The sequence below is a fragment of the Pan paniscus genome, chromosome 23 (assembly GCF_029289425.2).
Source record: "Pan paniscus chromosome 23, NHGRI_mPanPan1-v2.0_pri, whole genome shotgun sequence".
NCBI lineage: Eukaryota > Metazoa > Chordata > Mammalia > Primates > Hominidae > Pan > Pan paniscus.
Genome location: NC_085927.1, coordinates 53,855,660 through 53,879,961, shown reverse-complemented (window position 1 = coordinate 53,879,961; position 24,302 = coordinate 53,855,660). Strand labels below are relative to the sequence as shown.

The 24,302-nt window shown below is 48.3% G+C and overlaps 1 protein-coding gene across 6 annotated transcripts in view; it reads right to left on the bottom strand.

Annotated features, from left to right (window-relative positions):
- PARVB (parvin beta) overlaps positions 1 to 24,302 on the bottom strand; it is a 144,795-nt gene that overhangs the window by 118,166 nt on the left and 2,327 nt on the right. For 2 of the 6 annotated variants that reach the window (XM_055105428.2, XM_063603134.1), the window contains exon 2: positions 10,952 to 11,073. The exons of the other annotated variants lie outside the window; for them this stretch is intronic. In XM_055105428.2, coding sequence (XP_054961403.1) covers positions 10,952 to 11,057 — 106 coding nt within the window. In that variant the 5' untranslated portion in view covers positions 11,058 to 11,073. The remainder of the gene's footprint in view (positions 1 to 10,951; positions 11,074 to 24,302) is intronic. 6 annotated transcript variants of the gene reach the window in all.

Here is a 24,302-nt window from a genome sequence, read left to right as displayed (position 1 = left end):
TCAAGCTCCTGGTGACGGGCTGTGTGCCCTGACTTCATACCTGCACTTTCTCCCAGGTTATTGCATTTAATTCCTCAAATAAGACTGCAAGACAGGTGAGGGAGGTGTTGCCATCAGCACAGTGGTTCAGAGACAATGTGTCTAAGCTGAGCTCAAGGTCACTGAGCTAACAGGGGACAAGTGACCCCAGTCCTATCTCTCTGATATTGCTACCCCACCAGTCTGCAACACATAGAACCTTGAAGAGTGCAGGACTGGCCAGGCGCGGTGGCTCACACCTGTAATCCCAGCACTTTAGGAGGCTGAGGTGGGAGGATCACCTGGGGTCAGGAGTTCGAGACCAGCCTGACCAACATGGAGAAACCCCATCTCTACTAAAAATACAAAATTAGCATGGTGGCAGGCACCTGTAATCCCAGCTACTTGGGAAGCTGAGGCAGGAGAATCACTTGAACCCGGGAGGCGGAGGTTGCAATGAGCTGAGATGGCGCCATTGCACTCCAGCCTGGGCAACAAGAGCGAAACTCAGTCTCAAAAAAAAGAAAGGCCGAAAGGGGTCACCTGTAGGAATGTCTTGTTTACTAACAGTTTAAGAAGGAAAGAGGACTACAAACATACCTCAAATCTATGGTGTGGATTCTGTTTGCCAATCCTTGCTGTAGATAACCACTGGGAAACAGAGGAAGGCATTTACACCTTAAGACGGCCGCGTATCTGAAGAAGTGTAAAGGCAGCGGCAGCAGGACGGGAGAGCCGCCAACGAGACTCTGCCCTCCTGATTAGGAGCTGGGAGAGGAGGCCCATTCATCTGAGGCAGGAAGAACTAAATACGGCTGGGGCAACCCTCCCTAGGCTGTACCACGAGAAGCCGGTGAGTGACAGCGAGTCCAGGTGCAGGCACATTTCCGCAGCCACGTGCCCACAATATGGAAGTGTAGGTAAAACAGAAACCCCAAACTCAAGTAGGCATGGGGCTTATTCACAGTACAACATCGAGACACACTCCCCACCAGAGCCACACAGAGGCTGAGGCCGAGGCCGGGACGGCTTTGGCAATAAAACCTACTCACTCCATGTGCCAGATGGCTGAGCCCCCAAATGGCCCGTTCCCGGGCAGAGGTCTCCTGCTTTAATAGGAAGAAAGCACCAATTTGAATTTGATTTCCAGCCAGTATCTCCAGGGCTATGGCAGCCCCTAGGGTTCCTTGCAACATGCTCAGAAACAGGGCTTCAAATTGGATCACTCCAGCAACAGGGGAAAATAAAAACCAATCAGTGGGGCTGTGCTGGGAGTGGGGCCGCTTCCTCAGCAGGCCTTTTATCGCTGGAGGAATCTGATTGACCTCAAGCCGTAGCCTGCACGCAGTGCATCCTCTGCACACATTTTCACTCCGCAGATATTTTTATGCCCGTGAAAAAGAGTGGAGCAAATCCAAATTTAATCAGACAGGAGCTAAACTTGAGAAACGGACCTCAGATTTAATCAGACAGGAGCTAAACTTGAGAAACGGACGTCCGATTCTTGTCTAGGGTCTGAAGTGAGAAAGGGGGCTGGGAGGAGAAAGCGGGTCCCTAGCTTTGCTGATTGTCTACGCCAAGCACTATGGGTATTGTTCATTCTGACACCAGCACACACAGCAGCTCTCAGAACATTTCCACCCGGAGATGTCTTCAGTGAGAGGTACATTCAGCCAGAGACCTGGTTTCTCACCCCCTCTCAGGGCCTCAGTTTCCTCATCGTAAAATGAGACTCATTTTCACCTCATTTTGCAGGGGAAGTGGCACAGGACCGAGGGCACCAGCCCTGGAGCCAGAAAGCCTGGACCTGCAGCCCGGATCCAAGGCCATGTGGCTGGGAGGACTCCACGCTTCTGTTCCCTCGTCGGCAAAATGGAGTGAAATAGGCCAGGCGCAGTGGTTCACACCTGTAATCCCAGCATTTTAGGAGGCCAAAGTGGACAGATCACCTGAGATCAGTAGCTCGAGACTAGCCTGGCCAACATGATGAAATCCCACCTAAAGTACAAAAATTAGGCCAGGCACAGTGGCTCATGCCTGTAATCCCAGCACTTTGAGAGGCCGAGGCAGGCGGATCATGAGGTCAGGAGTTTGAGACCAGCCTGACCAACATGGTGAAACCCTGTCTCTACTAAAAATACAAAGATTAGCCAGGCATGGTGGCGGGCTCCTGTAATCCCAGCTACTTGGGAGGCTGAGGCAGGAGAATCGCTTGAAGCCTGGAGGCGGAGGTTACAGTGAGCTGAGATTGTGCCACTGCACTCCAGCCTGAGTGACAGAGCAAGACTCCGTCTCAAAAAATAAATAAATAAAAATAAAATTAAAAAATATAAAAATTATCCGGGCATGGTGGTGGGCACCTGTAATCCCAGCTACTGGGGAAGCTAGGGCAGGAAAATTGCTGGAACCCAGGAGGTGGAGGTTGCAGTGAGCCGAGATCACGCCACTGCACTCCAGCCTGGGCGACACAGCAGGACTCCATCTCAAAAAAAAAAATTCGAGCGAAATTATTACCCTCAGTTCATGTGCCCCCAAAAGATATGTCCACATGGTCATGAGTGCTCTCCACATAATTAATGCCAGGAATTATTTCAATTACAGAAATAACAAAGTTGAATGATTTGCTCAACGAGACAAGTGCTTTCAGTCTCATTCTGCACCAGGCTTTCAGGCCCCATTGAAAAAGTATCAAGAAGATTTCAGTCTCGCCTCTCCTATGGGCCTTCCAGGAAGCTCAACTCCACATTCTGCACAGCTCTTCTGTGTCCGTGCATCTGTTCTGCCTGCCTGAACCCCCCATCCTCTCCAACTGCAAAGCTGCCCCATCCCGCCCACTGGTCCTGTGGGGAATGGCCAAGCACACCTCACTGATGGCTGGAGACAGGACGGAGCTGGGGGTTCCCACACCATCCAGCCCCACAATTGGTCTTCCCTGGGGCTGACTCAGGGGAGCCGGAGGGGAGGTACCGCCCACCCCCAAGATGCTGAAGGGATGTGAGGCCAGTCCCCTTTGTCCACCAATACACATACACAAGTAGATTACACCAACGTCAAATACCTGGGTCAAGGCTCCCTGAGATTACAGGCTCTTCTATGGGGAATTATGCCCCTCTTTCCCCAAAAAAAGATATGTTGGAGTTCTAACCCCTAGAAGCTTGTGGCTTCCATAACTGTGACAGAATCCACTTCTGCTGGGTTTTTTATTTTTAATTTTTTTTAGATGGAGTCTGGCTCAGTTGCCCAAGCTGGAGTGCAATAGTACAATTTCAGCTCACTGCAAACTCTGCCTCCTGGGTTCAAGCGATTCTCCTGCCTCAGCCTCCCAAATAGCTGGGATTACAGGTTCATGCCACCATGCCCGGCTAATTTTGGTATTTTCAGTAGAGATGGGGTTTTGCCATGTTGACCAGGCTGGCCTCCAACTCCTGACCTCAAGTGATCTGCCTGCCTTGGCCTCCCAAAGAGCCACCCAGTGTTTGGTGCCTTGGTGCCACAGCCCTGGGAGATAAATACAGTGACCTAAGCCAATATGTGTTTTGCTTAAAATAATGCAGCTGTGTTTCTGTTTTCTTAGAAAAGAGCATGGCACCTCCTTCCTCTCCCTTTCTTGCTCCCTCTTCACCTTCCACTATGAGGAGAAGCCCCTGAGGCCTCCCCAGAACCAGATGCCAGTGCCACGTACAGCCTGCAGAAACAGGAGCCAAGTAAACCTCTTTTCTTTATGCATTAGCCAGCCTTAGTGTTCCTTTATAGCAACACGAAATAGACTAAGACCGGGCACAGGCTCCATGTGAAGCTCTGCTCCTCCATGGATAGGCCTGGTGGCTCCAGGACAAAACACCTCTCTTCACCTCTGCCGGTGGGGGAAGGAAGACAAACTGTAGCTACGGCCCCCGGGCCATCCCCACCCCCCCGCACACCGACCCAGGAGCCAGTTCTCAACTCTGCATGCACGCCCCCGCTTAATCCTCTAAACCATCTTGAGATTAGGCTGCTGCTCTCCCGGCACTGATAAGGACCTCAGCAGAGGCTCAAGTCAGCAGACTCTGGCCTCAGTCTCCAAGTTCCCATCTCCTGCCACCCCACACTGTGCTGAACCTTGAACACAGAGACACTGGTGGGAACACCCCAAGGTCTGGGATTCTGCCAGAACCTTTTGTGGAGTTATCACATCACTCCAGCCAACACTATGAAAGTAATAAGCACCTTTAATCAAGTGTGTCCAGGGGCTGTGTGGGGAGATAACATGTCATCGAGGCCAGCCTGCCGAGGCTCAATGATTGTCAGCGGGCAGTGTTCTCTGTGCCAGACCCAGGCATCTATCAAACATGCCAAGTAACCACAGGAGAGCCAACTGTAGGCCCCCTCAGGAGCCATGGGCTCTTTCCCACTCCTACAGTCAGCTCCTACCTTGCAGGCCAAGCCCAGCAGAGGTGCATCCCCCACTGGTGGTCAGTGATATCCCATGATAAGGGTGAGGTGCCAGGTCCTCTGACATGGATGGCCAGCCTCAGGACGCATCTCCTAGCACCAAGGAGCAGCTCTGTTGTGCTAAGGGTCCTACTCCAGATCAGCACACTTCTGACTTCCTGCAAGAAAAGTGGCCAGAACTAGGCAAGTAGGTGACACAGACACCCTGCAGTGCAAGACAAGGCTGCAGCTGGGCTCAGCGACCACTGGCAAGGACAACAATCTCACTGACAACAGCATCCGAAAGCATAAGCCACCCAGGGATAAATCTGCCCAGAGAGGCAAGAGACTCGTACCCTGAAAACCACACAACATTGCGAAGGGAAATTAAAGAAGACTTAAGGAAGTGGAAAGACATCCTATATTCATGGACTGGCAGACTTCGTGTTGTTAAAGATTCTACCCAAAGCAATTCTCAAATTCAGTACAATTCCTCCCAAAATTCCAATGGTGGCTCGTTGCAGAAATAGAAAATCACACCCTAAAACTCATACGGAATCTCGGGGGATCCCAAATAGCCAACACAAGGTTGAAGAACAAAGTGGGAAGCGTCACATTTGCCAATTTCAAAACGTACTGCAAAGCTACAGTGATAGAGACAGTGTGGTACTAACATAAAGACAGACCTGTTGATCAACATAATAGAATTGAAAGCTCAGAAATAAATCCATACATTGATGATCAACTGATTTTCAGCAAAGGTGCCAAGATCATTCAATGGAGCATCAACAGTGCACAACAAGATGGAGACAAGAGTGATGGGAGAGTCCCAGCCCACTAGTGCCATGTGGGCAGGGCCAGTCTCTCAAGCAGGACCACTCACTGGATCTCCAACCCCCAGCCCCATACCTGCTCTCAAGGGGAGCTCAATAATCACCTTGAATGAATGACTGCATGCCTGGAAGACGGGGTGATCAATGAATAACTGAATGAGCAAACAGGAGTTGAAACCCCAGGGTAACACATGAGACACCAGATCCAACAATGATTCCTCAAAAGAAGTTGGGCTCCTCAACACTCACCAACACATTTTCCTCCTTACATCTCTCTTAGCAACATTTTAAAACTATCATTTTGACTCAATGAGTCATAAAATCCATTTAGGAAACTGTGACTAGCATATTTTATTTATGTATTTATGTATTTATTTATTTAGACAGAGACTCTCTCTTTGTCACCCAGGCTGGAGTGCAGTGGTGCAATCATAACTCACTGCAGCCTCAAACTCCTGGGCTCAAGCGATCCTCCCACCTGAAACCCCCCTGCCCCTGCCCCAAGTGGCTGGGACCACAGGCACGCAACACAACGCCAGACTAATTTTATTTTTTGTAGAGATGGGGTCTTGCTATGTTGACCAGGCTGGTCCCAAACCACCGGGCTTAAGCAATCCTCCTGCCTCGGCCTCCCAAAGTACTGAGATTGCCTGGACAGCACGTTTCTTTAATGAAATGAAAGAACAGTAGAGTAGCAAACGTCAGTGTGCTTATAGGAAGATATCATTTCATGAAACTTTTATTCATGGATATAGGTAAATGTATGCTTGAACTGGGGTTTTTATGGAAATATATTTCTTACCATGGATCCAAAATAAAGAGAGTTTAAAAGTTGCTCTCTCAAGCCAGGCACAGTGGCTCATGCCTGTAATCCCAGCACTTTGGGAGGCCAAGGCAGGTGGATCACTTGAGGTCAGGAGTTTGAGACCCACCTGGCCAACATGGTAAAACCCCGTCTCTACTAAAAATTCAAAAATTAGCTGGGTGTGGTGGTGCATGCCTGTAGTCCAAGCTACTCTAGAGGCTGAGGCATGAAAATCACTTGAACCCGGGAGGCAGAGGTTGCAGTGAGCCAAGATCATGCCACTGCACTCCAGCCTGGGCGACAGAGTGAGATTCCATCTGAAAAATACAAAACAGGCCGGGCGTGGTGGCTCCTGCCTGTAATCTCAGCACTTTGGGAGGCCGAGGCGGGCGGATCACACGAGGTCAGGAGATCAAGACCATCCTGGCTAACACGGTGAAACCCTGTCTCTACTAAAAACACAAAAAATTAGCCAGGCACTGTGATGAGCGCCTGTAGTCCCAGCTACTCAGGAGGCTGAGGCAGAAGAATGGCGTGAACCCAGGAGGCAGAGCTTACAGTGAGCCGAGATCGGGCCATTGCACTCCAGCCTTGACAACAGAGCGAGACTCCATCTCAAAGAAAAAAAAAAACAACACAAAAAATGCTGCTGCCTCGGTTCAGAGGTTTTTGACCATTTGTGGGCCCCTAAGAATGTGATCAAAGTCTCTGTCCAAAGTATGTGAGATCAGGCAAAACAGTGCACACAATTTCTGGGGGTTTCCTATTGTCACTTGCCCAATGAGGACATATTATCATACCTACCTCAAAAGCCTCATAGTCCTGATAAGACAATCTGCGTACAGCACCAAGCCCAGCCCCGGCCAGTGTGAGACCTTGATATGGGACAGCTGCCACCACTGCAGGGGCAATGAACAGGAAGATGAGGAGGAGGAGGACTGAAAATTCCATGTCTGTCCCGGATCCACCCGCCCTCACCCCAAGGTGAAAGATCTCACCTTGGAAACACGCACGGAATACCAACTGGAGAAAAACATCTCACAAGCTCTGAGCGCTGCCTCTCGGTACCACGCTATTTTTTTACCAGCTTTATTGAGACAGAATTCACATTCCATACAATTTGCCCTTTTAAAGTGTACAATTCGGCCGGGCGCAGTGGCTTATGCCTGTAATCCCAGCACTTTGGGAGGCTGAGGCAGACGGATCATGGGGTCAGGAGATTGAGACCATCCTGGCCAACATGGTGAAACCCTGTCTCTACGAAAAATACAAAAGATTAGCCAGGCGTGGTCGTGGGCACCTGTAGTCCCAGCTACTCGGGTGGCCAAGGCAGGAGAATGGCGTGATCCCGGGAGGCGGAGCTTGCAGTGAGCTGAGATCGCGCCACTGCAGTCCAGCATGGGCGACAGAGCAAGACTCCGTCTCAAAATAAATAAATAAATAAATAAATAAATAAATAAATAAATAAATAAATGTACAATTCAATGATTTTTAGTAAATTCACAGAGCTGTGTAACCATCACCATTGTCAATGTAAGAACATTTTCGTCACCCCCAAAATAATCCCTGTACCCATGAGGGGTCACTGTACCTTCCCCAGGCTTTGGGAACCACTAATCTTACTTTCTGTCTCTATCAATTTGCCTATTCTAGATATTCAAATAAATGGAATCACACAGTATTTATCCTTTTGCAAATGGCTTCCCTCACTGAGCCTGTTTTCCAGATTCACCCATGTTGTAGCATGGATCCATATGTCATTCCTTTTCGTTGCTGAATAGTATTCTATCGTATGGATGGAGCATAGTTTGCTTATCCACTCATCGGTTAACGGACATCTGGGTTGGGTCCACTCCACGGCAACCACAGAGTGCGCCAGTAAACCTTAAACAAACACAAGTCTCCTTCGGTAACAACGCTCATTCTCTGGTTCTGATCGAGCCAGCTAAGTATTTACAAAAAGAATATTCTTTTTCCTCCAGCAGATCTTCTACACAAGAAAATTAAGAGCTGTAACAAAGCAGGGCTCTAGGAAAGAAAAATTAAATAATAATTGTAGAAACATGTCCTTGCAATGAGGCCCAAGCAAAGAAACAAAATAAAATAGAAACAATGCCCAGCTGCACACACAGTTAAGATTGAAATTCTCCCTGCGCTGCTCCAACAAAATTTCAAATCATTAAAATCTCATTATACTAATAATATGTTTTCCAGATAAATTTAACTAAAACACTCTCTTCCCCTAACAAAGTGCAGACGTTCTCAGCAGCAGCAGTGCAGGACGTGTGAAGACACGGGCCAGTTCCCAGGGTGGCGTGTCTTCTCGTCCCATCTCTGCAAATGCCTACAGCTGTAACCACATCACAAGTGACAGCTTACTGGGGAGATGAGCCTCTACAGTTCCAAAGCCCCAGCCCCTTCACTTCGGAGCCTCGCTCTGTCACCCAGGCTGGAGTGAAGTGGCACAATCTCGGCTCACCGCAACCTCTGCCACCCGGGTTCAAGCGATTCTCCTGCCTCAGCCTCCTGAGCAGCTGGGATTACAAGCACCCACCACCAGGCCTGGCTAATTTTTGTATTTTTAGTAGAGACAGGGTTTCACTTGTTGGCCAGGCTGGTCTCAAACTCCTGACCTCAGGCAATCCACCTGCCTCGGCCTCCCAAAGTGCTGGGATTACAGGCATGAGCCACCGCGCCCAGCCTAGATTTTCTTAAGTGAAAGCAATTCTCCCAATATGTCATATGGCCTCATTGTATGTTTATTATTTCGTCTGCTCACCACCAACCCAGCCCCTGGTCTCTTCTCTTCCCAGGCCTCTTCTCCACCTGATGGATAAAGTGGAGGAGTGGCTGTGGTGGCAATAAGAATGGAGATGAGATGCCAATGAGAACAAAGGCTGACACCTATGTAGGGTATGTATGAATGTATGTGTATGTATGTATTTATTTATTTATTTTTGAGGCAGGGTCTCGCTCTGTCACCCAGGCTGGAATGCAGTGGTGCAATCTCGACTCACTGCAGCCTCAGCCTTCCATGCTCAAGCCATTCTCCCCATCAGCCTCCGGGGTAGCTGGGACCACAGGCATGGGCCACCACGCCTGGCTATTTTTTTTCTATTTTTTGGTAGAGAGGGGGTCTCACTATGTAGCCTAGGCTGGTCTCAAACTCCTGGGCTCAAGCAATCCTCCTGCCTTAGCCTCCCAAAGTGCTGAGATTACAGGCGTGAACCACTGTGCCTGGCCTGTAGGGCTTTTATTATGTATCAGGCCCAGTCATTTCCCCCCAGTATTTCATTATTAAAAGTTTCAAACACATAGAAACATCTAAAGAACTTTATTTTATTTTATTTTTTGAGAGGGAGTCTTGCTCTGTCGCCCTGGCCGGAGTGCAGTGGCGCAATTTCAGTTCACTGCAACCTCCACCTCCTGGGTTCAAGCGATTCTCCTGCCTCAGCCTCCCAAGTAGCTGAGACCACAGGCATATGTCACTGTGCTCAGCTAATTTTTTGTATTTTTATAGAGATGGAGTTTCACCATGTTGGCAAGACTGGTCTCGAACTCCTGACCTCAAGTGATCCACCCGCCTCGGCCTCCCAAAGTGCTGAGATTACAGGCATGGGCCCCCACTCCCAGCCAAGTAAAGTTTGAAGTGAACACTTGTATACCCACAGCCTACAGTCCACCACCCACCTTTGTCTATACTTGTTTTATTCCACATCCGTCCATCCCTCTATCTATCCAGCAATCCATCAGCATTCATTTCCAATTGCAGCTGGAAATAATTCCCACAAACTTTGGGACTTCATACGACACAAATTTCTTTCTTTTTTTTTATTTTTTGAGACAGAGTCTTGCTCTGTTGCCCAGGCTGGAGTGCAGTGGCGTGATCTCGGCTCACTGCAAGCTCTGCCTTCCGGGTTCACACCATTCTCCTGCCTCAGCCTCTAGAGTAGCTGGGACTACAGGCGCCTGCCACCACGCCCGGCTAATTTTTTGTATTTTTAGTAGAGACGGGGTTTCACCGTGGTCTCGATCTCCTGACCTCATGATCCGCCCACCTCGGCCTCCCAAAGTGCTGGGATTACAGGCGTGAGCCACCGCGCCCGGCCTCCATACAACACAAATTTCTATCTTGTGGTTCCGGATGCCAGGACTCCAAAATGGGTCTCACTGGCTAAAATCAAGGTGTCAGCAGGGCTGCATTCCTTCTAGAAGCTCCAGGAGAAAATCAACTTCCTGGCTTTTCCAGCTTTCAGAGGCTGCTCACATTCCTTGGCTCCTGGCCCCACATCATTGCAACTTCCACCTCCATCGTCACTTCTCTCTGACTCTGACCCTCCTGCCTCCTTCTCATAAGGACCCTGGTAATCACGCTGGGCCCACCCAAATAACCCAGGCTAATCCCATCTCAAGGTTCTTAACTTAATCACACCTGCAAATTCCCTTTGACCACATAAGAGAACATATTCTCAGTTTCCAGGTATTGGAATATAGACATTTTTGGTACTACTATTCAGTCTACCATATCATCTTTTTTTAACACATTTCAAAGTCAGTTGCAGACATCAGTACTTTTCCCTCTAAGCACACACATCACTAATTAGAGTTCAGTATTTATTTATAGTTCTTTTATTTCCTTGGAGTTAAAAGGTACATGCCATGAAATGCACAAATTTAAAGTACACATGCAGAGTTTTGACAAATGCTGCACCTGCGTATCTCAAACCACTCTTACTGTAAAGAATATTTTCATAACAACAGAAAATCCCTCCTGCTCCTCCCCAAGCAACTCCTGCCCACAGTCCCAGAGGCAACCACCACAGATTAGCTCTGTCTGCTGTAGAACATTGTAAAAGTGAAATTAGCGGGGTGTAGTGGTACACACCTGTGGTCCTCGCTCCTCGGGAGGCTGAGGCAGAAGGATCACTGGAGGCCAGGAGTTCGAGGCTGCAGTGAGCTATGACTGCACCACTGCACTTCAGCCTGGGCATCAGAGTGAGATCTCATCTTTGAAAAAAATGAAATGAAATGAAATCACACAGTGTGTACTCTTTTGGTCTGTCTTGGTTTGCTCAGCATAGTGGTTTTGAGAGTCTCGGGTGATTTCCTGTACCGGCACCTTGTTCCTTGACACTGCCCAGGATCATTCCGTCCTGTCAATTACTGCTGTCCGTGTATCCATTCACCTACTGATGGTCCCCAAGCTGTTTCCAAGTACCAGCTCTTACGAATGAAGCTGCTATGAACATTCCTGTACAAGAGTCTTCTTACAGATTCCTACTTTTTTTTTTTTTTTTTTCTTTTTGACAGAGTATCACTCTGTTGCTTAGGCTGGAGTGCAGTGGCACGATATTGACTCCCACTGCAACCTCCACCTCCCGGGTTCAAGTGATTCTCCTGCCTCAGCCTCCCAAGTAGCTGGGATTACAGGCATGCACCACCACGCCCAGCAAATTTTTATATTTTTAGGTTTCGCCATGTTGGCCAGACTGGTCTTGAACTCCTGAGCTCAGGTGATCTGTCCGCCTCAGCCTCCCAGAGTGCTGGGATTACAGGAATGAGCCACCGTGCTCAGCCATAGATTCCTACTTCTGTTGAGCAAATCTATCTAAGATTTACTGGAATTGCTGGGTCATAGGAAGGATGGTTACTTGATTTTAAAAGAAACTACCAAGCTGATTTCCTGAGGGGCCACACCACTGCACATCCCTCCAGCCTGAGTGAGTAGCAGCTGTCCTATTCTCACCACATCTTCCAGCCTTTCCCATGGGTCTGCGGGGCATTCCCTGTTCTTCTCATGTGCATTTCCCAGGTGGCTGGTGACGGGGAGCGCTTTTCCAGATGCATATTGGCTATCTGTCAATCTTCTTTGGTGACGTGTCTGTTCAAACCCTTTATCTATCTATTCTTTTACTGCATTGACTGTGTTTTTATTCTTGAATTGCGGAAGTTCTCTCCATCTCCTGGACCCCAGACTTTTATCAAACATGTGTTTTGCAAACATTTTCTCCCACTCGATGGCTTGACCAGGTCCAGCTTTTTTGTTTTTTGTTTTTCGTTTTTTTGGTTTTTGAGATGGAGTCTCACTCTGTCGCCCAGGCTGGAGTGCGGTGGTGTGATCTCAGCTCACTGCAACGTCCACCTCCTGAGTTCAAGCTATTCTCCTGCCTCAGCCTCCTGAGTAGCTGGGATTACAGGCGTGCACCATCACACCCAGCTAATTTTTGTATTTTTTAGTAGAGATGGGGTTTTGCCATGTTAGCCAAGCTGGTCTTGAACTCCTGACTTCAAGTGATCTGCCTACCTTAGCCTTCCAAAGTGCTGGGATTACAGGTATGAGCCACCACGCCCGGCCCCAGGTCCAGTTTTAAGTACATCATTTCATTTAATAACTCACTCAATTCTCTAATGACCCTACGAGTTAAGTAGGCTTTACAGAAGAAGAAACTGAGGCACAGGGTGGGGAAGTACCTTCCCCAGGGTCACAGCTCCAGGGCCCAGAAAGATCAGTTCAAGCCCATGCAGTCTGGCCTCAAGAGCAGTCACCCTAACCACTACACTAGACTGCCTCTTGCTTGCTGGGCAAATACACAAAGATCACTGTAAATGGTCATCATTATCTCCCAGTGAAATGGGAACGCACCACACCCCAGGAAGACAGGAACTGGGCCAACAACCTGAAACAGGAATGCAGGGACATGATGGTGCCAATGGGCAAAGAGGGGCCCCCACCGTGCTGGAGGTGCAACATTTAAGTCAACAGGGCAGAGAGTTGTCAGATCAGAGAGAACAGGGGACGTGAGGGCTTTCAGCCAAGGAAGATCATGGGACCCACAGAAAGCAAACGAAGACCCCATGGCCAGGCCAAGGGAGAAGACCTGGGAGCTGGAGCTGGGCTGGGCTGGGCTGGACAGGTGCTGGATGGCTGGCGAGAATCTGGACTTGGTCCTGGAGTAGCATGAAGCCACTAGGTTTCTGTCTTCTTCTTATAAACACCAACAAGTTCATTCAGCACAAAAAGGATCTAATGTGTCTCCTCTAGCGCGTCTTCCTAACACTGGGGCTGGGTGCAGCTTAAATGCCAGGAATGATATCAGCTTACTAGGAGCCAGCTGGGAAGATGACTCCCATCTGAATCATTCTTCCAGTTTAAGCAGGGTCAGCGGCAATGAAGAGCCACACTGCCTGGAGTTAAATCTCACCTGCTGGCAGGATGACCTCGATCCTCTCTGAGCCTGTGTTTGCCCATCTGCAAAATGGGAATAACCACATAACACCGACTTCCCAGCTTGGTGTGAGGAGTAAACAAGGTAATAATGCAGGAAGCATCTAGCACAGCACCTGGGACATCAGCAGTGCCCGAGTCTTAGCTACGGTGTGATTATTATAAGCTCCATTCTGATTTGTTTTTGTTTTTTTGAGACAGGGTCTCAGTCTGTCATCCAGGCTGGAGCAAAGTGGCACGATCTCAGCTCACCGCAACCTCCACCTCCCAGGCTCAAGTGATCCTCCCACCTCAGCCTCCCGAGTAGCTGGGACTACAAGCAAAAGCCACCATGCCTGGCTAATTTTTGTATTTTTGGTAGAGACAAGGTTTCACCATGTTGGCCAGGCTGGGACTACAGGCATGTGCCACCATGCTCAGCTGTTTTTTCTTTTTTTGTTGTTGTTTTGTTTTCTTTTGCAGAGACGAGGTCTCACTATATTGCCCAGGCTAGTCTCAAACTCCTGGGCTCAAGCGATCCTCCTGCCTTGGCCTCCCAAAGTACTGGGATTATAAGCATTTTTTTTTGTTTTTAATCTTCCTTTAACTTTTACCCTCACTTCTCAGATTATCTTTATTATGATTATTATTTTGATAGAGGGCCTCACTCTGTCACACAGCTGCAGTGCAGTGGCGCAATCATGGTTCACTGCAGCCCTGATCTCCTGGGCTCAAGTGAGCCTCCCACCTGAGCCTCCCAAGTAGCTGGGACCACAGACGTGCACCACCACACCTGATTGATTTTTTTTTTTTAATTTTTAATAAAAAGGGTTCTCTCTATGTTGCCCAGGCTGGTCTTGAACTCCTGAGCTCAAATGATCCTCCCATCTCAGCCTCGCAGAGTACTGGGATTACAGGCATGAGCCACTGCACTCCTTCTATTAAACTTATAAATATCAAGTATAAACTCATTTAGATTTTACTTTGAAAGACATTACAGTTGACTCTTGAAAAACACAGGTTTGAATTATATGAGTCCACTTACATGCAGATTTTTTCCAATAAACATATTGGAAAATTTTTTGGAGATTTGTGACAATTTGAAAAAAACTGCAAACCACGTAGCCCAGAAATATTTTTAAAAATTAAGAAAAAGTTACATACATGACAAATGCATAAAATATATGTAGATACTCGTCTGTTTTATCATTTACCACCATAAAATACATACAAATCTACTATAAAAAGTTAAGATGTATCAAAACTTACACACACACACAGACTGTGTTCACAGTTGAGAGAAATGTAAACAAATGTAAAGATGCAGTACTTATGTATTTATTTTATTGTATTTATTTTATTTATTATTATTATTTTTTTTTTTTGAGACAGTCTCATTCTGTCACCCAGGCTGGAGTGCAGTGGCATGATTTTGGCTCACTGCAACGTCTGCCTCCTGGGTTCAAGTGATTCTCCTGCCTCAGCTTCCTGGGTAGCTGGGATTACAGGTGCCAACCACCACGCCTGGTTAATTTTTATCTTTTTAGTAGAGACAAGGTTTCAACATTTGGCCAGGCTGGTGTCGAACTCCTGACCTTAAGTGATCCACCCGCCTCGGCCTCCCAAAGTGCTGGGATTACAGGCGTGAGCCACTGCACCCAGCCAAGATGCAGTATTCAATAATAACTGCATAAAATTAACTGCAGTCCATACTGCACCACTGTAATAGTAGCCGCCTCCTGTTGCTATTGCATTGCTTAGAACATTATTTGATGTTAATTATCTCCCCTTGAGCAGTTCACCGCTCCAGTAAATTCTACATCATAGTAAAAAAAAAAAGTGATCTGTTTGGGTTCCCACGTATTTTTCATCATGTTTAGTGCGATATTGTAAACCCTGAATAACACTATGGGACTCATACAAAGCGCCACTTGTGTTGCTGTAAGTGCTCCCAAGAAGCCTTGACGGACGGGCGCGGTGGCTCACACCCGTAATCCCAGCACTTTGGGAGGCTGAGGCAGGCGGATCACAAGGTCAGGAGATCGAGACCATCCTGGCTAACACGGTGAAACCCCATTTCTACTAAAAATACAAAAAAATCAGTCGGGCATGGTGGCACATGCCTGTAATCCCAGCTCCTTGGGAGGCTGAGGCAGGAGAATCGCTTGAACCCGGGAGGCGGAGGGTGCAGTGAGCTGAGATCACGCCATTGCCCTCCAGCCTGGGCAACAGAGCGAGACTCCGTCTCAAAAAAAAAAAAAAAAAAAGAAAAAAGAAAAAAACAAAAGCCTGACATTCCAAGAAGCTGGATAGCTTGAGATGTTGTATGGTAGGGTGAGGTCTGCAGCTGCAGTTGCCGGCCACTTCAGAGCATTCATCTTGTAAACACATGTTGTAAACGTGCAGCATCAATAAACACAGCACAGTACTATAAATGCATATTCTCTTCTTTATGATTTTCCTAATAACATTTTCTTTCCTCAGGCTCACTTTGTAGTAAGAATACGGTACATAATGCATAGAACATACAAAATATTGTTAATTGTTTATGTTATCAGTGAGGCTTCCAGTCAACAGCAGGCTATCACTAGTTAAGTTTTGTGGGAGTCAAAAGTTACACATGGTGGCCGGGTGCAGTGGTTCATGCCTGTAATACCAGTACTTTGGAAGGCTGAGGTGAGCAGATCACCTGAGGCCAGGAGTTTGAGACCAGCCTGGCCAACATGGTGAAACTCTGTCTCTACTAATAATACAAAAATTAGCTGGGTGTGGTGGTGCACGCCTGTAATCCCAGCTACTCGGGAAGCTGAGGCAGGAGAATCACTTGAACCTGGGAGGCAGGGGTTGCAGTGAGCCAAGATTGCACCACTGCACTCCAGCCTAGGTGATAAGAGCGAAACTCCGTCTCAAAAAAAAAAAAAAAGTTACACGTGGATTTCTGACTGCATGGGGGTCAGTGCCTCTTTCCCCCTGTGCTGTTCAAGGGTCAATTCTATTAATTTTAAAACAAAAAGAAAAAAGACAGGGATGAAGACACTTCAAATTAAGCTATGGGCCAGATGCTTCTCAAGAGCTGGGCATGGTGGTGTGCACCTATTGTTTCAGCTACTCAGGAGGCTAAGGCAGGAGGATCCCTTGAGGCCAGGAGTTCAAGGCTACAGTGTCTGATAATCTGGCCTGTGAACAGTCACTGCACTCCAGCCTGGGAAACACAGCAAGTCCCCCATCTCAAAGATATATATGTATAAAGACCCCCATCTCAAATATATATGTACAAAGACCCCCATCTCAAACATATATATGTACAAAGACCCCCATCTCAAACATATATATGTATAAAGACCCCCATCTCAAACATATGTATGTATAAAGACCCCCATCTCAAACATATATATGTATAAAGACACCCATCTCAAATATATATGTATAAAGAATATATATATTCTTTATAATATAATTATAATTATAATTGCTGTTGCAGTAAAAGAATGCAGACACAATGCAATGAATTCTAAAATTATTCTTTATATTCTTTATACATATATTCTTTATATATTTTTATTTGTATGTTCATATATATATATATATATATATTCTTCAAATTCCATTTATAGCAAAAATAAACTCTGAATACCATATGCGCATGAGGCCCCACCCCGGACCTCCCCCTTTCTCCAGCCTTGTCAGGGGCACTCCATCCACATGTTTAAAGTGGGGCCTGGTCAGTTCTAGTTCCCTGGAGTCTGGAGTAACTTGAGAAGCAGAAAACAACAAGGGCAGACAGGGCTCCGCTGAGACAGCTGCTTCCAGGAGTGTCTGGATTTGAGCAAGCAACATACGCAGGCCCTAGGAGTGCTAACATTTTCACTCCCTCTTTAACTTTTTAATAGCTTAACATTCAAGTCTAGATCCTGTGGAAGTGTAATTTTTCAAATGAAAACAAGTATAATAATTCATGACTTTGTAAGAGAACAAGCAAAGAAATTCCTAAGATGGCGTTGCTTGGGGAAACCAACATTACTGACTGATTGTGGGTGGCTGGCAGGTAAAGGTTCAAAGGCCAAAACCAAGCTCATCACTTCAAGTGGCAAAGCTTAAAGGAGCAGGCCTCCAACTACTATCAGGCAAGCGTAAAGAACTCCCACTCAGAGACTGCCAAATGTTCTCTGATGCCGTAGGCTGGTGAGGAAGGCAAAAATGCCTCCTGGTGCCCATTTGAGTTGCCCTCACATTTCTGGGTACAAGGAATTCCAGCTCAGAAACACCTGCTTCTCTGCACACGCTAAACAGTTACTCAGCCAAGTACACCTCAAAAAAGTATTGGGGGCCAGGAGTGGTGGCTCACTCCTGTAATCCCAGCACTTTGGGAGGCCGAGGTGGGCGGATCAGTTGAGGTCAGGAGTTTGAGATCAGCCTGGCCAACATGATGAAATCCTGTCTTTACTAAAAATATAAAAATTAGCTGGATGTGCTCGCTTGAACCCAGGAGGCAGAGGCTGCAGTGAGCCGAGATCATGCCACTGCAGTCCAGCCTAGGCAACAGAGCAGGACTCTGTCTCAAGAAAAAAAAAATAGTACTGGAGATGCTTCCTAGCCACAGACAGCTAGGGGAAGAGTTAAGATACCAACATTCTCACTGCAATATCTTAAAGGATTCACACAACTTTTGTTACCAACAGCCAACTAGCTGTTGCACGGCACTCAATGGGAATAAAGCAGCCAGTGCTGCTGAAATCACACAGCACTAGAGCTGGAAAAGGCTTATGTTCTGGGGGTGACAGCCAGTCAGCAACTAACCCTCCATACACACTGGTAGTGTGGCTGACTGGTCCCAGCATTCTTCTTCCCTAAGCCCAGACTCAGCCACAGAATCCTTCTCAACACAGGGTTAGGTACTTGTCCTAAACTGAGCTGACTTGCCACTTCTGCTGTACCACGTACCAGCTCTGGAGTCTGGTGTCTGCGTCAATGCCTCCAGTCATCCACATTCATCCATAACGAATTCTGACTGAGCGCTCACTCAATTGCTGATGAGGCCTTCCTTCCTTACACCACAAGTGCTGCTTTGCTCCACAAGGGACCATCAGGAACAGAGGCTTAGAGAGAAGGAGCAACAGATCCAGTGCAAGGAGGCGGACTGCACCACCGCGACGGGCATTCTCAGAACCAGGGCAAACTCAGCAGCTCAGAAATGCAGAGCTGGGATCTGCCCACACTGCCCCATATTAGAAATGAAGAAATGGGCCCCCAAACTTTAACACACATAGCCCCAAAGGGTGCGTTCAGTCCCCACGGCCCAGACACTCTTAGTCAGAACATCAGAGGAGGTAAAAGACTCCGCTGGTTTCCCAGGGCTGATCATGTTACTACCCAGAAACTGCTGCTCATTCCATTTTTTTCTTGAAACCAGAGAGAAGGCTCTCATTTGAATATGTCAGCCTGAGGTATCTCAAAGATGCAAAGCCACAGAATACTTCTAGGATTGATTGCATTGTGTCCGCCTTCTTTTACCAAGACAGCAATTAGTATGGATAAGCAAATTAATACCATTGGGCCAACGTATGCTTATAATATCCTCCAAAGCTTATTAATCTGTTTTGCAGCCTCTATGTGATGTAACAAATAGCAAACATATTAGGAGATAAACCCATTTTTCACCTGAAACTTAAAGTGTAACATGTACAGCTAAGGCAGAGACATTTTCATAGGGTATGTCTTTTATGTGATGGAACCGCATATTCGAAAAGAAGAAAACAGCTCGGTAAAGGTACCTGCCCTGTTGCCAACCACAGCAGGAAGGAATCAATCCAAAGGAGCACTTAAAATCCATACTCGCAGCAGGGATGAACCCACTTACATCCAATAAACACCCCTTCATTATTCTGACGACTGGACAGGGAGCGCGAGGGTAAGCAATTTCAGGATGTGCAATCAATATTAATTCCACAGCGGTGGGGAGGGAATCAAGGCAGAGTCCCTTTGATGAGTGTGGGGTTGCCAAGGTGATCCGACTCTGCTGGGAGGTTTGTAACCAAGGTGCTAGGAGAAACACCGAGAACCTGCCCTTCCTCCCCAAGCCCCGAAAGGCAGGGAAGAGTCATCACTTGTGGCCAAGCAGTGCCTTTACCTTTTCTACAGAAGCAGAGTTTCTGACAGCTCTTAGTAGGCCTTCAAGAAAACAAAACAAAACAAAAGAAAACAAAAACACCCACGTGGTGCAGGTCGACTTTGCTGCCCCGGACAACAGAATGCATGGGCGGAACACACAATGAGAAATGTAGGGTTTGAAGATTATAGTCAGAATAATAATCAAAGGAAATGTAGCTGAACCACCCACTTCCTCTCAGCCCAAGAGGAAAGAGACAGGCCCTCACTGGAAAATGGTCTCCAGGGAGTTCCACTCACCACCCTGAGGAGCGTTTCCCATGAAGGTGCTGGGCAGCGTCGCAGTGACCTCACTGTGCCTTTCCTTCTTGGACCAACAGCTGTCCATCCCCAAACGGAGACGGCCTCTGCTTGAAGGAGGTTTGGGTTTAGAGAGAACAGTGTGGAATTGTCTTTCTCTTTGTTGGCAGGGTCTGTAAAGAGCCTCACAACACAACAGCTCCAAATAGGACTCCACCATCCCCTCTTCCCCGTAGAAACCACAGTGACTATGGCCCTGGTCCCTCACCTGTCTATATCCCCCAACTTCGGACCAGCCACTCCCCCTTTTCGTTGGCTAGGAGGCCCGCTGGCCTTCCCAACATGCCACAGCCACTTTTCTACGGGCCCTGACGCTATCAGAGGGGTCACGTGAGCACAGAGGGCCTGGAAACGAGAAGAAGTCTGAAAAATCGACCAAAAGAGACGACACTCCTTGCAAATCCTTTCCCACCCCTCCTACAAACAAGGATCTGGGTCCTCTTTCATTTCAGCATCAGAGGGGCTGCAGCCCGCTAGAAAACAGCGTGGAAATCACAGCCACGCCTGCGCCCACCCACGCCGCCTCCTCGGGGCACTGCCTGTGCCCCGTGCCACATTCCTGCCAGCCTGCCTCCCCGCCGTTTCCCCATTCCGTCCATTCCCCACTCCCCAAAGCCCCACTGAAATCGGCCACCCCTGCCAAGCCCCAGCAAGGGTTCCAAGCTCCTGTGCTTGTGGGACGCCAGGGCTGCTCACCTCTCCCGCCCCTGACCAGGGCTGGCCACAGCCCACAGGCTGCACCGTGGCTCAGCCACTGGGAGCCTGCCTGGGGGTCTCCTCAGGATCCCCCTCCCCCTCCCTGGGCTAATATCCATCCATCCTAGACATTCAGCTAGGACCACTTCCTCCAGGGAGGCCCAAAACCCCAAGTCTGGGTGGTGAGACCCCCACGGCTCAGTCCCCCCATCTGCCTGTCCCTCAAACTATCCTGAGTGGGGCCTGAGCCAGGGTCTCACCCACCCCCAGCTCCCAGCCCAGGCGTTGCTGGGGGGAAAGGCGGGGGCAGTGCAGGCCCCCCTGCCACAGCTCCCCTCCCTTCACTGGTGCGTCTTAGTGTTTTGGGGCAACCCATCATCTACACAACTGATTGCTCCGTGTAAAAGATGGATGCCCTGAAGGAAATTCTCGGTTACTGGTTTAGAGGTTTGAGATTTCTCTCCTGAAGGTTATTTAAAGTCCACAAAGAAACTTAATACTTTCAACCTTCAGTTCAATGTCGCAGCTACCTAGTGATTTCTTTTCTTTCTTTTTTTTTTTTTGAGGCAGAGTCTCGCTTTGTCTCCCAGGCTGGAGTGCAGTGGCGCGATCTCAGCTCACTGCAACCTCTGCTTCCCGGGTTCGAGTGATTCTCCTGCATCAGCCTCCTGAGTAGCTGGGATTACAGGTGTGTGCCACCACGCCCGGCTAATTTTTGTATTTTTAGTAGAGACGGGGTTTCACCACGTTGGCCAGGCTGGTCTCAAACACCTGACCTCAGGTGATCTGCCGCTTCAGCCTCCCAAAGTGCTGGGATTACAGGCGTGAGCCACCACGCCTGGCTAATTTTTCTATTTTTAGTAGAGACCGGGTTTCCCCACGTTGGCCAGGCTGGTCTCAAACTCCTGGCCTTAGGTGATCCACCCGCCTCAGCCTCCCAAAGTGCTGGGATTATGTGTCTGGCCTAGTGATTTCTTTAGATCTAGTTGATGAGGTCTCAATATCTTGCTCATTAATCATTAATTCTACATCAAATGCTTAGGAGATATCAGGATCAAGAGACAGGGAAGACAAGCCGCTGGCTGGGAGAAAATATTTGCAAAACACATGACTTGTATCCAAAATATATGAAGAACACTTCCAACTCAACAGTAAGGAAACAAACGAGCAGATTTAAAAATAGGCCAAGGCCGGGCACTGTGGCTCACGCATGTAATCCTAGCAGTTTGGGAGGCCAAGGCAGGTGGATCTCCTGAGTCCAGGAGTTTGAGAGCAGCCTGGGTAACATAGCGAGACCCCATCTCTACAAAAAATAACAAAAATTAGCTGGGCATGGTGGTATGTGCCTGTAGTCCCAACTACTCCAGAAGCTGAGGCATGAGGATCACTTGAGCCCCAGGAGATTGAGGCTGCAGTGAGCCAGGATCGTGCCACTGCACTCCAGCCTGGGCTACAGTGAGACCCTATCTCAAAAATAAAATAAAAATAAAAATAAATAAAATACAAATGAGCCAATGACCTTAATAGACACTTCACTGAAGAAGATACACAGATGGCAAATAAGCATCTGAAGAGATGCTCCACTTCATACCTCATCAGGGAAATGCGAATTGAAACAGCAACAAGACGCCACAATACACCTAACAGAATTCCGAAATCCAGAACACTGACACCACCAAATACCGGTGAGGATGCAGAGCAGCCAGGACTCTCGTTTGCCGCCGGTGAATAAAAGTGGCACAGCCACTTTGGAAGAGAGTTTGGCAGTTTCTTCCAAAACGAGACACACTCTTACCATACGATCCAGCAATTGAGCTCAAATGAATTAAAACCTTATCTCCACACAAAAACCTACACGTGGATGTACACAGCAGCTTTATTCATAACTGCCAAAACTTGGAAGCAACCAAGATGTCCTTCAGCAGGTGAATGGATCAACAAACTGGCACATCCAGACAACGGAATATTATTCAGTCGAAAAAGGAATGAGCTACCAAGCCCTGAGAAGACATGGAAGGGCCTTCAATGTATATGACTGAGTGGAAGAAGCCAATCTGAAAACGCTACTGTACACTTTATGATCACAACTATACGATAGTCTGGAAAAGGCAAAAACACAGATACAGTAAAAAAAAAAAACAAAAACCAAAACCAAAAAAACAAACAAAAAAAACGATCCGTGGTTGCCAGGGATTTGGGGAAACGGAGGGATGCATAGGCAGCAGAAAGAGGATTCTGGGGTCAGTGACACTGCTCCAGAGGTGACTGTAATGGTGGGTCCATGTCACTCTACATCCATCCAGAGCCACAGAACGTCCAACGGCAAGAGCGACCCCTAATGTAAACTATGAGCTTGCGGAGATAATGATGTCTCAATGTTGGCTCACGACTCTACCACACAGCCGGGGGGCACTGATGGAGGTGAGAAGGGATAGGTGGGGACACTTTGTATTCTTTGCTAGATTTCGCTGTAAACCTAAAACTGCTTTAAAAATATACGTCAATATATATGTGAATACATATACACACACATGCATATATATATATATATGGTTTTTTTCTATTTGATATGGAGTCTCACTCTGTTGACCAGCCTGCAGCACAGTGAGGCAATCTCAGCTCACTGCAACCTCCACCTCCCAGGTTCAAGCGATTCTCCTGCCTCAGCTTCCCAAGTAGCTGGGATTACAGGCACACACCACCACGCCCGGCTAATTTTTGTGTTTTTACTGGAGATGGGGTTTCACCATGTTGACCAGGCTGGTCTCGAATTCCCAACCTCAGGTGATCCACCCACCTCGGCCTCCCAGAGTGCTGGGATTACAGGCGTGAGCCACCGCGCCTGGCCCACACATACATATTTTTTAAGGTAATCAGGGGATAGAAACTTCCTGAATGTGTTGCTCAGAAAAGAGGGACAGAACCTCCAGACTGGCTGCTCTCGCCCTGCTGGCTTCAGCTGTCTCTGAGAAACCTGACCCTGGCCACTGGGCAGTGGCGCCTGAGGTCCAGGGCCTGGCGCAGCACAGAACAGGCCTCTTGTGGCAAAAGTGTGGAGCACTCCACCCGACCTCTTCCACACTGGCCAGGGCCGGCCGTCCGCCTCTGAGGACTTCCAGCAGCAGCTGGGCTGTCCCCGACCTCCATCCTGGCCCACTGGACCTATGGGGCCTCTCATCACATGGTCACAGTGGGGAACCCTGTGTGTTGTTGGTCTTCTCTCCACACGGGCTCCTCCAAGCCCCAGTAAAGCTGAACCCAAGTTTGAAACACGCTGTCCTTTCACGTCCCCAGAGCTTCTGTGGGGAGCCCTGGGGGCTTCCGGCGTTCCTTTCCATTTTCCGAATGCCCACAGTTCGTCACAGTTCCCTTTTCTGACCCAGGCCACCACGTGACACGCCTCCCGTAGCACATCAGCCTTAATCACGCCCGCCGTGAAGCTCATTCTCAGACACTTCCTGCACTGCTTCCTCCAAACCCCAGGGCCCCACATTTCCTAACCCCTCTCCTCTGGAACAGGCCACGTCACTCATCCCAACCATCCCTCCCAAAAGTCCCTCCGTGCCTTGTCACACCCCTGCCTGAATCTGGAACCTCACCGATGAGCCCGCCCCCTCCCCCAGCTTCCCCCTCCTCCCTTAGAGTCCTCAACTCAGGAACATGTCGGAGCCACATCCGTTCTCCCAAATCCACCCTCAACTTTCTAACAAAGGAGGAAATGAAGCCGACGGTGCAGCAGGCAGGGTCGTGGAAACCTCCCAAGCGCCCTGTCACTCCCTGGTAGGCAACCGAGCATAGCTCTGACGGCCCAAAGTGAGGGCCAGGGGCTGCTCCACCCTGGAGTGGCAGAAGCGCATGTTGCCAAGGCAAA